We start from the raw sequence: 13,769 nt of genomic DNA on the forward strand, positions 1-13,769 counted from the left end.
GCGCTTGTGCGGCCGGCCGCCTCCTTGAGTGACCCGGAAGTGAGGGAGCCCGCGGCGCGAGGACGCGAGGGGGCCGCACGCGGTTTCCATGTGCAGGGAGACGCGGCCCAGCAGGCGCCAGTGCGAGCCCCGCCGCGGCGATGAAGTTCGCTTACAGGGTAAGGGAGTGGCGCGCGTACCACCGGCACAGCCCGAGCCCCGCCGCCCTGGGCGTTCTGCTCTGTGCCCCGCACCCTGCCCCTGAGCCGCCCCTGCAGCGCCCCCCGGGCCCTGTCCTGAGTCCCTGGGAACCCCCCCCCCCGCATCCCGCCCTGTGCCCCCTGCTGAGCCCCAAGGACCCCCCCACACACACACACCCTGAGTCCCTGGGAACCCCCCCCCCCGCATCCCGCCCTGTGCCCCCTGCTGAGCCCCAAGGACCCCCCCACACACACACACACCCTGAGTCCCTGGGACCCGCCCCCCCGCATCCCGCCCTGTGCCTCCTGCTAAGCGCCAGGGTCCACACACACACACACACACACACACACACACACACACCCTGAGTTCCTGGGATCCCCCGTTCGCTTCCCCCTACACATCCCGCCCTGTGCCCCCTGCAGAGCCCCAAGGACCCCCCACACACACACACACCCTGAGTTCCTGGGATCCCCCGTTCGCTTCCCCCTACACATCCCGCTCTGTGCCCCCTGCAGAGCCCCAAGGACCCCCCCACACACACACCCTGAGTCCCTGGGAACCCCCCCCCCCGCATCCCGCCCTGTGCCTCCTGCTAAGCCCCAGGGTCTCCACACGCACACCCTGAGTCCCTGGGATCCCCCCATTCACTGCCCCCTACACATCCCGCCCTGTGCCCCCTGCAGAGCCCCAAGGACCCCCCCCCACACACACACACCCTGAGTCCCTGGGAACCCCCCACATCCCGCCCTGTGCCTCCTGCTAAGCCCCAGCGTCCCCACACACACACCCTGAGTCTCTGGGATCCCCCCATTCACTGCCCCCTTACACATCCCGCCCTGTGCCCCCTGCAGCACCCCCCGGGACCCTGCCCCAGAGTCCTCCCTTCACATCCTGCCCTGAGTCCCTGGGAACTCCCTATGGATCCCCTGCCCTGCTCCCCCCTCCATGCATCTCACCCTGTGCCCCCCCCCGCATCTCACTCTGTGCCCCCTGTAGAGCCCCAAGGACCCCCATACACACACCCTGAGTCCCTGGGATTCCCCATTCACTTCCCCCTACACATCTCACCCTGTGCCCCCTGCAGAGCCCCAAGGACACCCCCGCACACACACACACACACCCTGAGTCCCTGGGATTCCCCCATTCACTGCCCCCTTACACATCCCGCCCTGTGCCCCCTGCAGCACCCCCCGAGACCCTGCCCCAGAGTCCTCCCCTCACATCCTGCCCTGAGTCCCTGGGAACTCCCTATGGATCCCCTGCCCTGCTCCCCCCTCCACGCATCCCACCCTGTGCCCCCCCCCGCATCTCACTCTGTACCCCCTGCAGAGCCCCAAGGACCCCACATACACACCCTGAGTCCCTGGGATCCCCCGTTCGCTTCCCCCTACACATCTCACCCTGTGCCCCCTGCAGAGCCCCAAGGACCCCCCACATACGTACACACACCCTGAGTCCCTGGGATCCCCTATTCACTTCCCCCCACTCATCTCACGCTGTACCCCCTGCAGAGACCCAAGGACCCCACACACACACACATTGTGAGTCCCTGGGATCCCTCATTCACTGCCCCCCCTGCAGAGACCCAAAGACCCCCCCCCCATACACACACACATCCTGAGTCCCTGGGATCCTCCATTCACTGGCCCCCATACACATCCCACCCTGTGCTCCTTGTAGAGCCACAAGACTGCCCCCTCAGACACCCTGAATCCATGGTATCCCCCCGTGAATTCTCCCCATATTGCCCCCGACACACCACCTACCCTGTGTTCCCTACAGAGTCCCCCCACACCACGCTCATGGAGTTCCTGGAAACAACGCATCCCTTGTTGCATGGATCTCTCTACACTGTGCCGCCCCACACACACACATTCTACCCTGTGTCCCCTGGACTGCCCCAAGGCTTCCCACACTCCCTGCTCTGAGCACTTAATAACCGTTCCCTCTTTACCTCTCTGAATCCCTGCTTGCCCCTCCAGCACATTGAGCTCCCCCCTTGGGGATTGTCACCACCCCACCCTGACCCTTCAGCAGCCCTTTCCTGGGATGCTCCTTTCTGTTAAGGCCCCAGTAAGAGCACCCTCTCCTTTCTTTCCCAAGTTCTCTAACTTGTTGGGCACAGTTTATCGGCGTGGGAACCTGCATTTCACCCCAGATGGTAACTCCGTCATCAGCCCCATCGGGAACAGAGTTACTGTCTTTGACCTGAAAAAGTAAGTGACCTGGGCTTGCATGGTGCCTCTCCTGCCAGCTGGTGCGATAGTGCAGTTGGGCTATGTATAAACTACATATCTTCATTTTAGCTCCTGAAAGGCTAGCACTTAACTGGGACTGGAGATGCTGGGTAGTGAAGTCTTTGGATACAACTATAGTGATGGTTATGGGATAAATGGTAGGAAAACTGTTCTAGTCTAGTGGTCAGGGTAGGGTACTGTACAAAGATTTGAGGGACCTAGGTTCCATTATTGGCTCAATCACTGACCTTCTTTGAGCAAGTCACTAAGTCAGGGATAGGCAACCTATGGCACGCGTATGGGGCGAGCTGATTTTCAGTGGCACTCTCGCTGCCGGGGTCCTGGCCACTGGTCTGGGGAGCTCTGCATTTTAATTTAATTTTAAATGAAGCTTCTTTTAAAACATTCTAAAAACCTTTTTTACTTTACATACAACAATAGTTCAGTTATATGTTATAGACTAGGGGTCAGCAACCTACAGTACGCGTGCCAAAGGTGGTATGCAAGCCGATTTTGCGTGGCACACAGCTGCCAGCTGGGATTCCGGCCGCCGGCCCCGCTCAGAATCCTGCCGGCCTGGCGTTCCATTCACTCAGCCGGCAGGAGGCTGAGCGGGGCTGGCGGCTGGGACTCCAGACTAGCAGCAGGTGCACTCCCTTGGATCCCCCCTCACTGCGCTCGGGTTCTGCAGCTCCCAGGAGTGTGAGCCGCCGGGGTGCGGGGCCCTGAGCCAGCTGCGGGAGGGGTGGCGGTGGCTCACACTCCCGGGAGCCGCAGAGCCTGAGCACAGTGAGGGGGAAGCCGGGAAGCACACGGGTATCGCTGTACAGCAAAATAGAGACAATGGATTTCAGGAAGGCGGATTTTGGTAAGCTCAGAGAGCTGATGGGTAGGGTCCCATGGGAATCAAGACAGGGGAAAAACAACTGAGGAGAGTTGGCAGTTTTTCAAAGGGACACTATTAAGGGCCCGAAAGCAAGCTATTCCAATGGGTAGGAAAGATAGAAAATGTGGCCAAAGACCACCTTGGCTTAACCATGAGATCTTGCATGACCTACAAAATAAAAAGCAGTCATATAAAAAATGGAAACTAGGTCAGATTACAAAGGATGAATATAGGCAAACAACACAGGAAAGCAGGAGCAAGATTAGAAAAGCAGAGGCACAAAATGAGCTCAAACTAGCTATGGGAATAAAGGGAAACAAGAAGACTTTTTATCAATACATTAGAAGCAAGAGAAAGACCAAGGACAGGGTAGGCCCACTGCTCAGTGAGGAGGGAGAATCAGTAACAGGAAACTTGGAAATGGCAGAGATGCTTAGTCACTTCTTTGTCTTCACTGAGAAGTCTGAAGGAATGTCTAACATAGTGAATGCTTATGGGAAGGGGGTAGGTTTAGAAGATAAAATAAAATAAGAGCAAGTTAAAAATCACTTAGAAAAGTTAGGTGCTGCAAGTCATCAGGGCCTGATGAAATGCATCCTAGAATACTCAAGGAGGTAATAGAGGAGGTATCTGAGCCTCTAGCTATTATCTTTGGAAAGTCATGGGAGACGGGAGAGATTCCAGAAGACTGGAAAAGGGCAAATATAGTGCCCATCTATAAAAAGGGAAATAAAAACAACCCAGGAAACTACAGACCAGTTAGTTTAACTTCTGTGCCAGGGAAGATAATGGAGCAAGTAATTAAAGAAATCATCTGCAAACACTTGGAAGGTGGTAAGGTGATAGGGAATAGCCAGCATGGATTTGTAAAGAACAAATCGTGTCAAACCAATCTGGTAGCTTTCTTTGATACGATAACGAGTCTTGTGGATAAGGGAGAAGCGGTGGATGTGGTATACCTAGACTTTAGTAAGGCATTTGATACGGTCTCGCATGATATCCTTATCGATAAACTAGGCAAATACAATTTAGATGGGGCTACTGTAAGGTGGGTGCATAACTGGCTGGATAACCGTACTCAGAGAGTAGTTATTAATGGGTCCCAATCCTGCTGGAAGGGTATAACAAGTGGGGTTCTGCAGGGGTCTGTTTTGGGACCGGCTCTGTTCAATATCTTCATCAACGACTTAGATGTTGGCATAGAAAGTACGCTTATTAAGTTTGCGGACGATACCAAACTGGGAGGGATTGCAGCTGCTTTGGAGGACAGGGTCAAAATTCAAAATGATCTGGACAAATTGGAGAAATGGTCTGAGGTAAACCAGATGAAGTTCAATAAAGACAAATGCAAAGTGCTCCACTTAGGAAGGAACAATCAGTTTCACACATACAGAATGGGAAGAGACTGTCTAGGAAGGAGTATGGCAGAAAGAGATCTAGGGGTCATAGTGGACCACAAGCTAAATATGAGTCAACGGTGTGATACTGTTGCAAAAAAAGCAAACGTGATTCTGGGCTGCATGATCAGGTGTGTTGTAAACAAGACACGAGAAGTCATTCTTCCGCTCTACTCTGCGCTGGTTAGGCCTCAACTGGAGTATTGTGTCCAGTTCTGGGCACCGCATTTCAAGAAAGATGTGGAGAAATTGGAGAGGGTCCAGAGAAGAGCAACAAGAATGATTAAAGGTCTTGAGAACATGACCTATGAAGGAAGGCTGAAAGAATTGGGTTTGTTTAGTTTGGAAAAGAGAAGACTGAGAGGGGACATGATAGCAGTTTTCAGGTATCTGAAAGGGTGTCATTAGGAGGAGGGAGAAAACTTGTTCACCTTAGCCTCTAATGATAGAATAAGAAGCAATGGGCTTAAACTGCAGCAAGGGAGATTTAGGTTGGCCATTAGGAAAAAGTTCCTAACTGTCAGGGTAGTTAAACACTGGAATAAATTGCCTAGGGAGGTTGTGGAATCTCCATCTCTGGAGATATTTAAGAGTAGATTAGATAAATGTCTATCAGGGATGGTCTAGACAGTATTTGGTCCTGCCATGAGGGCAGGGGACTGGACTCGATGACCTCTCGAGGTCCCTTCCAGTCCTAGAGTCTATGAATCTATGAATCCGCTGCAGGAGCCGCAGGGGGGGCGGTCACCGGGCCACAGCCCGGGCAGGCGCGCCCCCTGGCTCCCCCCTCACTGCACTCGGTTCTGCGGCTCCCAGATGTGTGAGCTGCCGCTGCCCCTCCCGCTGCCTCCACACTCCATGTGGAGTCAGCATCTGACCGGCATGAGCATGGTAAGGGGAGCCCCGGGAGGCAGTCAGGGAGCAGAGGGAGGATTGGAGGGGTCGGGAGTTCTGGGGTTCCTGTCAGGGGGCGGGGAGTGGTTGGATGGGGTGTGGGAGTCCCAGGGGTCTGTCTGGGGGCAAGGATGTGGATAAGGTTTGGGGCAGTCAGGGGACAGGGGGGCAGTTAGGGTGGGGGGGTCTCAAGAGGGGGCAGTCAGGGGACAAGGAGCAGGGAAGCATAGGTAGGGGGTGGTGTTCTGGTGGAAATTAGGGGTAGGAGTCCCAGGAAGGGGTAGTCAGGGAACAAGGAGCAGGCGGTGTTGGGGGCTCTGACAGGGGCAATCGGGGTGGGAAATGGGAGGGAGTGGATGGGAGCAGGGTTAGAGCAGGGCTCTCCTCTCTTTTTGATTATTGAAATATAGTAACCCTAGGCGAGGGGGAAGATGGGGAGGGGGTGCATGGGGACTGGCGCCTGCATAAATCCACTGCAGTCTTCAGGAGCCCCCTGGGGGGCACCAGGCCACAGCCTGGGGGGGGGGGGCACGGCTGCTTCCCGCTAGTGCCACCGCCACCTTTGCAGGACTGCTGCCCCCCTCCATGGCTGGGGCTCGCTGCTGCCGCAAGCGGGACGCTCTGGCTCTCAATTGCCTCCGGAAGGCGGCTGCTCCCTGCTGACCTGCTGCAGCGGCCCGATCCCGGCAAAGCCAGTGAGTGGACTCGGAGCGGGGTCCGGTGGGGTGTGGTTGGGAGGGCTTGCAGGGGAGCTGTGCACCCTCCAGGGGAGTTCATGGGGTGGGGAGGGGGGAACCTGGTCTAGGGAGCAGCCCCATGGCACAGTTGGCCCTTGGGGTCTATAAAGGCTTGTTGGGATTTGCCCCTCAATGAACTGATGTGTGGGGCGGGGGGGGGAGTGGAGGGGTGCAAGGTGGAAGTTTTGCCTAGGGTACAAAATATCCTTGCACTGGTCCTGCCCTGGGGGGTGCATCCAGTTTACCAGTTTAAGCCCATTGCATCCCAGAACCACTGCACTAAACTGGTAAGATCTGCATTTTAATTTAATTTTAAATGAAGCTGCTTAAACATTTTAAAAAACGTGTTTACTTTACATACAGCAATAGTTTATAGACTTATAGAGAGACACCTTCTAAAAACATTAAAATGTATTACTGGCAGGCAAAACCTTAAATCAGAGTGAATAAATGAAGACTCGGCACAGCACTTCTGAAAGATTGCTGACCGCTTCACTAAATCAACCTGTGCCTCTTTAAAATAGGAGTTTTCCCTATTTCCTTGTGGTGTTTTAAAATCCATTAAAGGTTGGGAGGCCCAAGATGAGGGCTGTATAAAGAGCTCAATAGATGATAGTATGAAAACTGAATAGAACAGAATTAGTGTGTGGCAAGTTAATCACTGACAAGGAGGCAAAAGATTTTGCTTAGTGTACAGACACTGCAGGCATCCAAAATAAGTGTGTATAGTACTTTTCATTTGAGAAGAGTATCTAGGTGAGAGGGAAGGAAACAATCTGCCTGATACAGAGGTGTCTGGAATAAAAAATGACTAGTATTCTCAACCACCACCACACTCTTACAGTAGTTTCAATTTAAAAAAAAAAAAAAGTGAAGCCTATATAGTAGGTTGACAGGAGATATCAGAGAATACATATTTCATGTGTAAAGCTCTACACAGGGATACAAAATTTGTATCTGCCTCCAATCCACAAACATGATCTGTGGATATAAAGCGGATATCTGCAGATTTGCAGGGCTCTATTTTAAAATTTGGATCCACATCCATCTGCAGTTTGCAAACATGGTCCGCAGATGCGGATATTTGCAGGGCTCTATTCATATGCATGGATCAATGAGAAGAGTAGTTGTACAAATGAAAGTATTTTAAAAGAAAGAGTAAAGATCAATAGTATCAGTATGCATTTGATATGGTATGGTACCCCGTGCAGTTCTGTTGGTTTTTTTTGTTTGTTTTATTCTGTAGGAAGTGGGAGTCTTGGTGTCCCTGATCTACTTTTAACCTTCCTATCTTTAAAGGTCTGCATTGTGGCCATCATGCTGCCGAGTACTAGGCAGTGTTCCATTTAGCACCACCTCTTATTCATCTACAGGGCAGAGGTTGAGCATCATGAAGTAATCTCAGAGTTTATGCACCCTATTTCCACACCACTCCCAGTCTATGCTGACCCTGCACTAGAAATCAAGCCCTAGTCTTGTGAAAATGAAAAGCATCATCAATACCTTACAAAGTCATTAGACCACTTTTACACCACTGTGGTTAATGTTGTTTTATTGGTTTTCTTTTCCTCCAGCAATAAGTCAGAAACATTACCATTGGCAACACGGCACAATATCACATGTGTGGGACTCTCTCCAGATGGAAGTCTTGCCATATTAGTTGATGAAGGTATTTGGGGTTTTTTTGTTCCTAAAGGTGTGTCAGAGAACTGCAGTTTGCAGAACACAATCCATTTTATTAAATATGATAATATTTACCCATAACTAGCCACATTTGACTAAACCTAAATTCTGAAAACATGTATTTCTTCCTCAGAATTTTCAAAGTTGTTGTTGAATCAGAATGTGGCTTCTTTAATTTTGTTCAGATTTACTATGTTAATATTTTAAAATGGTGTTACATTGAAAAGCCCCACCCCTTGCCCCCAAAAAGATGTGTGGCTTAAAAAAAAAAATCTATGTACCTGTAGTTTCTTCAGAGTGTCAAACTGTTTCAGTGATCCTTTTCCTTCCTTACAGAGGGAGCTGCCTTGCTTGTCAGTTTGATTGGTAAATCTGTGATACATCAGTTCCATTTTCAGAAGCCAGTGCACTGTGTCTGCTTTTCCCCAGATGGCAGGTAAACAGGAACTTAAAAAATAACAACTTTTAAGAGTAAGTTATGAATTGATTAAAAACAGGCCAGTCAAGGAATACAGTTTCTTAATCCATGAAGTTGGAAGGGGTTGGGGAAGTAATCAATGAATATTTGAACAGGATCAATTTCTGTAGACTGGAGTGTGGCGATGGGGTGGAGGAGGAGGGAAGGAGGGAGGTAGTCAAGCTTCCCACCCTTCCCCTTTTCCAGGATATTCGTTCCCTGTGGTAGGGGACTATTTTAGAAACTTTACTCTGACTTCATAATGTACTTCCCCATTGGAAAACTCAAGTTCATTGGTGCACAAGTGTCTAAGAGATGCACATGTTGATGCTGCGGAGATTGAAGTCAAGGTTTTGCATTGTCGGATCTTGAGTGATGTTGGAGGTATATGGGACTTACTCTGCCCCTCCATAAATATGTCCATGAAAGTGGTCAAAAGGTGGGGGTTAAGGTTTGTTGAAAAAGGATATCTTGACTATGGACATTTCCTTACTTTTAAGAGTTTGTTTTCCTTGAGAAATCTTAATTGATTTTAATGAAAACTTTTTTCTTTCTGTGAGTAACACACAAAGTGTATTTATACATATACACACATTTGCTGGAGTGGAGGGTACTGTATACGCAGGTGATGTATTTTACATGCCAGGACTTTGTTTTGTTGTATTACTCTTGTTTCTGGCATGGGAGGACTGGTTGCTCCTGCAGTTTTGTGTATAATTTTGCTCTCCATTTTCTGGGTGATAGGAAATTTGTGATCACAAAGGACAATGTTGCTCTTATGTACCATGCCCCTGGGAAGAAACGAGAATTTAATGCCTTTGTTCTGGACAAAACTTACTATGGTCCATACGATGAAACAACATGCATTGACTGGACTGATGATTCCAAGTAAGTAGTTACAAAAGACAATGGGACTTGTGCTCCTTGCTCCCTTGCAAATCCCACTTTATTGCTCTTTATTGCAAGATGCTCTTGCAAATCCCACGTTATGGTTCATTTGGTGTTCATTATTACTATTAAGGATAGTGTATCTGTTGGATCCTGAAATTTTGCTCCAATAAAAATTTCATTTGTGTATGTATGCTGTAGTCCAGTCTCCAAATTCTCAAGTCTTCCGTTGGCTTTGAAAGCTCCCTTTGATTTCTCAGTCTATGTTCTTAAATTTATGCACAATTAATGTTTCTTTTTTTTTAAAGCTGCCTGTGTGTGTATCCATAGAATATAGCGCATCTGGGGCAGCAATAGGATACAACCATTCCTTAAAATGTGTGTCCATCTCCCCATGGAGGGAATGACTCTTATGGAGTGAGTGTAGTTGGCTCCCTCTGCCTGTTCAGTCCTTGGCATCCCTGCTGAGACTACCAGTTGTGTGAACATCTGTCCAGTATGACTCACATGTTGAATGTCTGTACCTCTCTGTTAAAATGAGGTCCACACAGTGGAAAAGTTTGTGAACCCATGCTCTGATTTGACTTTCCCTTTATTTTCTTTTGTAGGTGTTTTGCAGTCGGTAGCAAGGACATGTCAACATGGGTGTTCGGAGCTGAGCGATGGGTTAACCTGATCTATTACTCTCTGGGAGGGCATAAAGATGCAATCGTAGCCTGCTTTTTTGAAGAGAATAGTCTTGATGTATGTAAACAAGCACGCTGCTTATTTGAATGTTCATATTAAAATTTGCCCAGCATTTTTCCATCTGTAGATAACCATACTGAATTTCTATTGCACTGGTATTCCAATGAAGCGTTCATCGAAATCACCAATGGAAAATACCTGTTGTTATTTAATGTCCTGTAATTCAAAGACGATTTGCCAAATTGTCTTTAGACTTTTCTGAAACATTTTTCTCTGTCTTCAGAGTAAATCTTATCATTTTCATGATAAATGAATTTTCTAAGCCAAATTTATAGAGTCACTAAAATAATTCTTTATAGTGGAAGCTGGTTACAATCTTAATTATCGAGTAAATATTACCACTCCCTAATCCATTTTTTTTGGTGGGTTGATATGCTGTTTAATTTGGCAGATTATGGAACCCTAGGGCTGTCTGATATTCATAATAGATGTATGTGTGTTTATACTCCAGCTGTACACAATTAGCCAGGATGGCGCCCTGTGTGTATGGCAGTGTGATACAGACTTGGATGGTCTGAAGCCCAGGCCTCCCAAAGACACAGGAGAAGATAAGAATGAATCAGTAGAAAACCTGGGTGAAGAGTTTATTGAAGAGCCCAAGGGTGAGGAGATTCATGGAAAAGCAACTACAAATGAAAAAGAAAGGAGAGATAAAGTGAAATATTCACGTGCTGCAAAGTAGGTGATCTTCCAACGATAACAGGAACGTATAGATAGATGTAACAGACATAGCTGGGATTCATATAACAGACATAGCTGGGCTCTGTTCACTTTACATTAATATACTCTGTTTTACTTGAAACTAGTGGACATTCCCACACAGCTTTCAGTCATTAAACCCTATTATAATTGCCTTCAATAAAACCCAGGTCTGTCATACCCTGAGCATGTGAATAGTGATTTATGCAATTGGTGAGTAAATAGAAGATTTTCCTTCATCTGCCAAGGATTAAATCGATGTTTTATGATGTTTGTGTTCTCGTTTTAGGATAGCACAAAAGATTACCTTCAAAATTAATAGTTTAAAGTTAAACACATAGGAAATGTAATGAGGTCCGGTGTATGCCATCTTGCAGCGACACTGATGTTTAGTTTTTGCTACTATGGAGCTATATTTCTGTGAGGAAAGATGGTTTGATGTCAAAATACTGAATTTTGGCTCAGTGACATTAGTCTCTGTAGAAAATAGGTATCTTTAAGATGACATCAGCAGTTTGGGTTACCTTTCTGAAGGAGTGCCACATTTTCAAATGAGACTTATTTTGTAGTGTGAAACACAATCTGGAGTACATAGTCCTAGAGTATAAAGAAACTTTAAATGGAATATGCAGTTTTTAGATAACATTCAAACATACATTTATTTGACCCTGAGAATGCCATCAAATACAATACCATAATAGCTAAAGCTACAAAAATATAAACCTCAGTATAAAGAGTACACTATTTATAATTCCAGTGCTTCAATTACTCATTTAGAATCACCTTAAAGAATACAGGGCTAACCACTTAATTTATGGAAACCACAGATGTTGGCGTTATGTGACCAAAGGAAAATTCACAGTTTATTTCCTTTGAGGTTAACCTTAAGTGTCTTTCATTGTGTATAGTCGTATGCAACTTCTGTTAAATGATGTTAGTATAACAGCTGTAAAGTAGTGTCCATGGTAGGAGGAGTGGTTCAGCTAGAGGAATAAGGCAAAATGTAAATCATAAGCAGCTTGGAGAACTGCTGGGTTTTAGTTTGTTTGTTGTGGTACCACCTCCAAAATACTTGCCTTATGTTGAATGGTCATTGCAAAAGCATACCTGTCACTCATCTTCACATTGCTTTTTTGGTGTATTTTCTTTGGCATATAGGTACTTTTTCAACAAAGAAGGAGATTTTAATAACCTGACATCTGCAGCTTATCACAGGAAAACGCACCTTCTAGTCACTGGTTTTGCTTCTGGAATTTTTCACCTACATGAGCTTCCAGAGTTCAACCTCATCCATTCCTTAAGGTTAGTTTAATTGTACAAGCCCTAGAGTGGGTCATTGTGTCTAATACTGAAGGATGAATGTCATGGCGTGAAAGTCTTGAACAGTTCACTAGGTATTGGCTTTTCAGTCATGAGTTGGAATTCTGAAGCCACAGTGATTTGAATAGGAGCATTAATCTCTGACAGATTAAATAAAACCATTTAATTCCACTTCATTGCTTTATTAAAGAGGGGCATGATTTGAACCAGGAACTCCTGAGTTCTAATCCCAGCCTTGCAGACCTTTTTTATGGCTTTGAGCAAGTCACTGAAGTGCTGTGTCAATTTCTGTTTGTATAAAATGAGAATACTACTTAAATACTTACCCCACAAGGGTATTAATAAATAGCATTTGTAAAGTGCTTTCAAGACCAAAAAAAAAGAGCTATACTGGATGAATATTATTATTATATTTTGATGGTTGCTATGTACGGTGGTGTGTTAAACAGGGAATGCGTAAAGAATGAATGCACAATTTCCATTTACAATAAAGTAGATCTTTCTAGAATATGGCAGATTTTAATCTTGTCCTGCTAAGTAGCTCCTTGCTCGAGTTCATAGGTCCTTTTTTTAAAATACATATTTATACTCTTTACCGTGGACTATATTTTACTTCCTTCTATCCCATAAGAAGTCTGAAAAGTATCTGAAGAAATTACAGCTTCCCACAGCTAGCTCGGGACTATCTATCCTTTGATTAATTGAAGTTTCTTGAATTGAAATTGTGGAAATTTGTAGAACTGATCAGCACTTAAGCACTGTGGCAGTGTGTTTTGTCTGTGGTGAAATATATTTAACACCTTTTAAAAACCACATACAAAATTTCTGTACAAATTACTTCAAATCCACACTCGTTTAAAAAAATAAAATTGGATGGGGTTAGGGAGAGTGTATTGATTCAATTACAGGTCATTTTGTATTAAAATACATTTATACTCCTAGGCTTGAAATAATGCTTAACACTTGTACAGCATTTTGCATCTTCAGAATGTTGTGCAGACATTAAATGAGAAAGAGTTGACTAGTGAGAGTAATGTGCACAAATATTCGGAAGGAAGAAGAAATGCTGTATGTTCCTGCTAGCCCAGTCCCTGGATTTGTATTACTAGGACTACGATACCTATGGCTCTCTGATACCACTCAATTACCACAGTAATGGGCATGTACTGGGACATAGTTGGCTGTGTCCTGTATATTGAGTGGGGTCAGAGAACACTTTTAGCTACTGCTTCCTTGACGCTTAGGATCAAATTTGCCACTAGTATAACCGGACCCAACTCCAGTGACTACAGTGGAATTTGTCCTCTTGTGCTAATGGGGACGTTGGCTCTCGTGATCAAAATACATGAAGCATTTTCAGTTTAACATAGAATTAAATATGAAACTCTCATTGCGCTTTTTGCATTGCTGTGAAAGTGGCTCCATATTTCCTTGATCCAAAACCCTGGGCTGGCCTAACTTATACCAGTTCTGTCTAGGCAGTGTATTTTTGCTGGTTTTCTTTACGTTTATTAGAGGATATAATCTGTTCATTATTTCTGATTTTGTAGGAATGTGAAAATCAAAGAATTTGTTTGAATAGAGGAAATCAAAACCCTGTTTCTCAAATTACATTGTTCCTTTATTCTATATCCTCAACTTATG

General features: G+C 46.3%; 1 protein-coding gene across 1 annotated transcript in view; it reads left to right on the forward strand.

Annotated features, from left to right (window-relative positions):
- Positions 1–38: 38 nt before the first annotated feature.
- PWP2 (PWP2 small subunit processome component) overlaps positions 39–13,769 on the forward strand; it is a 33,325-nt gene continuing 19,594 nt past the window's right edge. Inside the window, exons 1-8 of the mRNA XM_050936513.1 lie at positions 39–158; positions 2,284–2,396; positions 7,906–8,000; positions 8,351–8,450; positions 9,216–9,359; positions 9,968–10,103; positions 10,558–10,784; positions 11,964–12,107. Of these exons, the coding sequence (XP_050792470.1) occupies positions 141–158; positions 2,284–2,396; positions 7,906–8,000; positions 8,351–8,450; positions 9,216–9,359; positions 9,968–10,103; positions 10,558–10,784; positions 11,964–12,107 (977 nt within the window). The 5' untranslated portion in view covers positions 39–140. The remainder of the gene's footprint in view (positions 159–2,283; positions 2,397–7,905; positions 8,001–8,350; positions 8,451–9,215; positions 9,360–9,967; positions 10,104–10,557; positions 10,785–11,963; positions 12,108–13,769) is intronic.

Source organism: Gopherus flavomarginatus, chromosome 1 (assembly GCF_025201925.1).
Source record: "Gopherus flavomarginatus isolate rGopFla2 chromosome 1, rGopFla2.mat.asm, whole genome shotgun sequence".
NCBI classification, from domain to species: domain Eukaryota; kingdom Metazoa; phylum Chordata; order Testudines; family Testudinidae; genus Gopherus; species Gopherus flavomarginatus.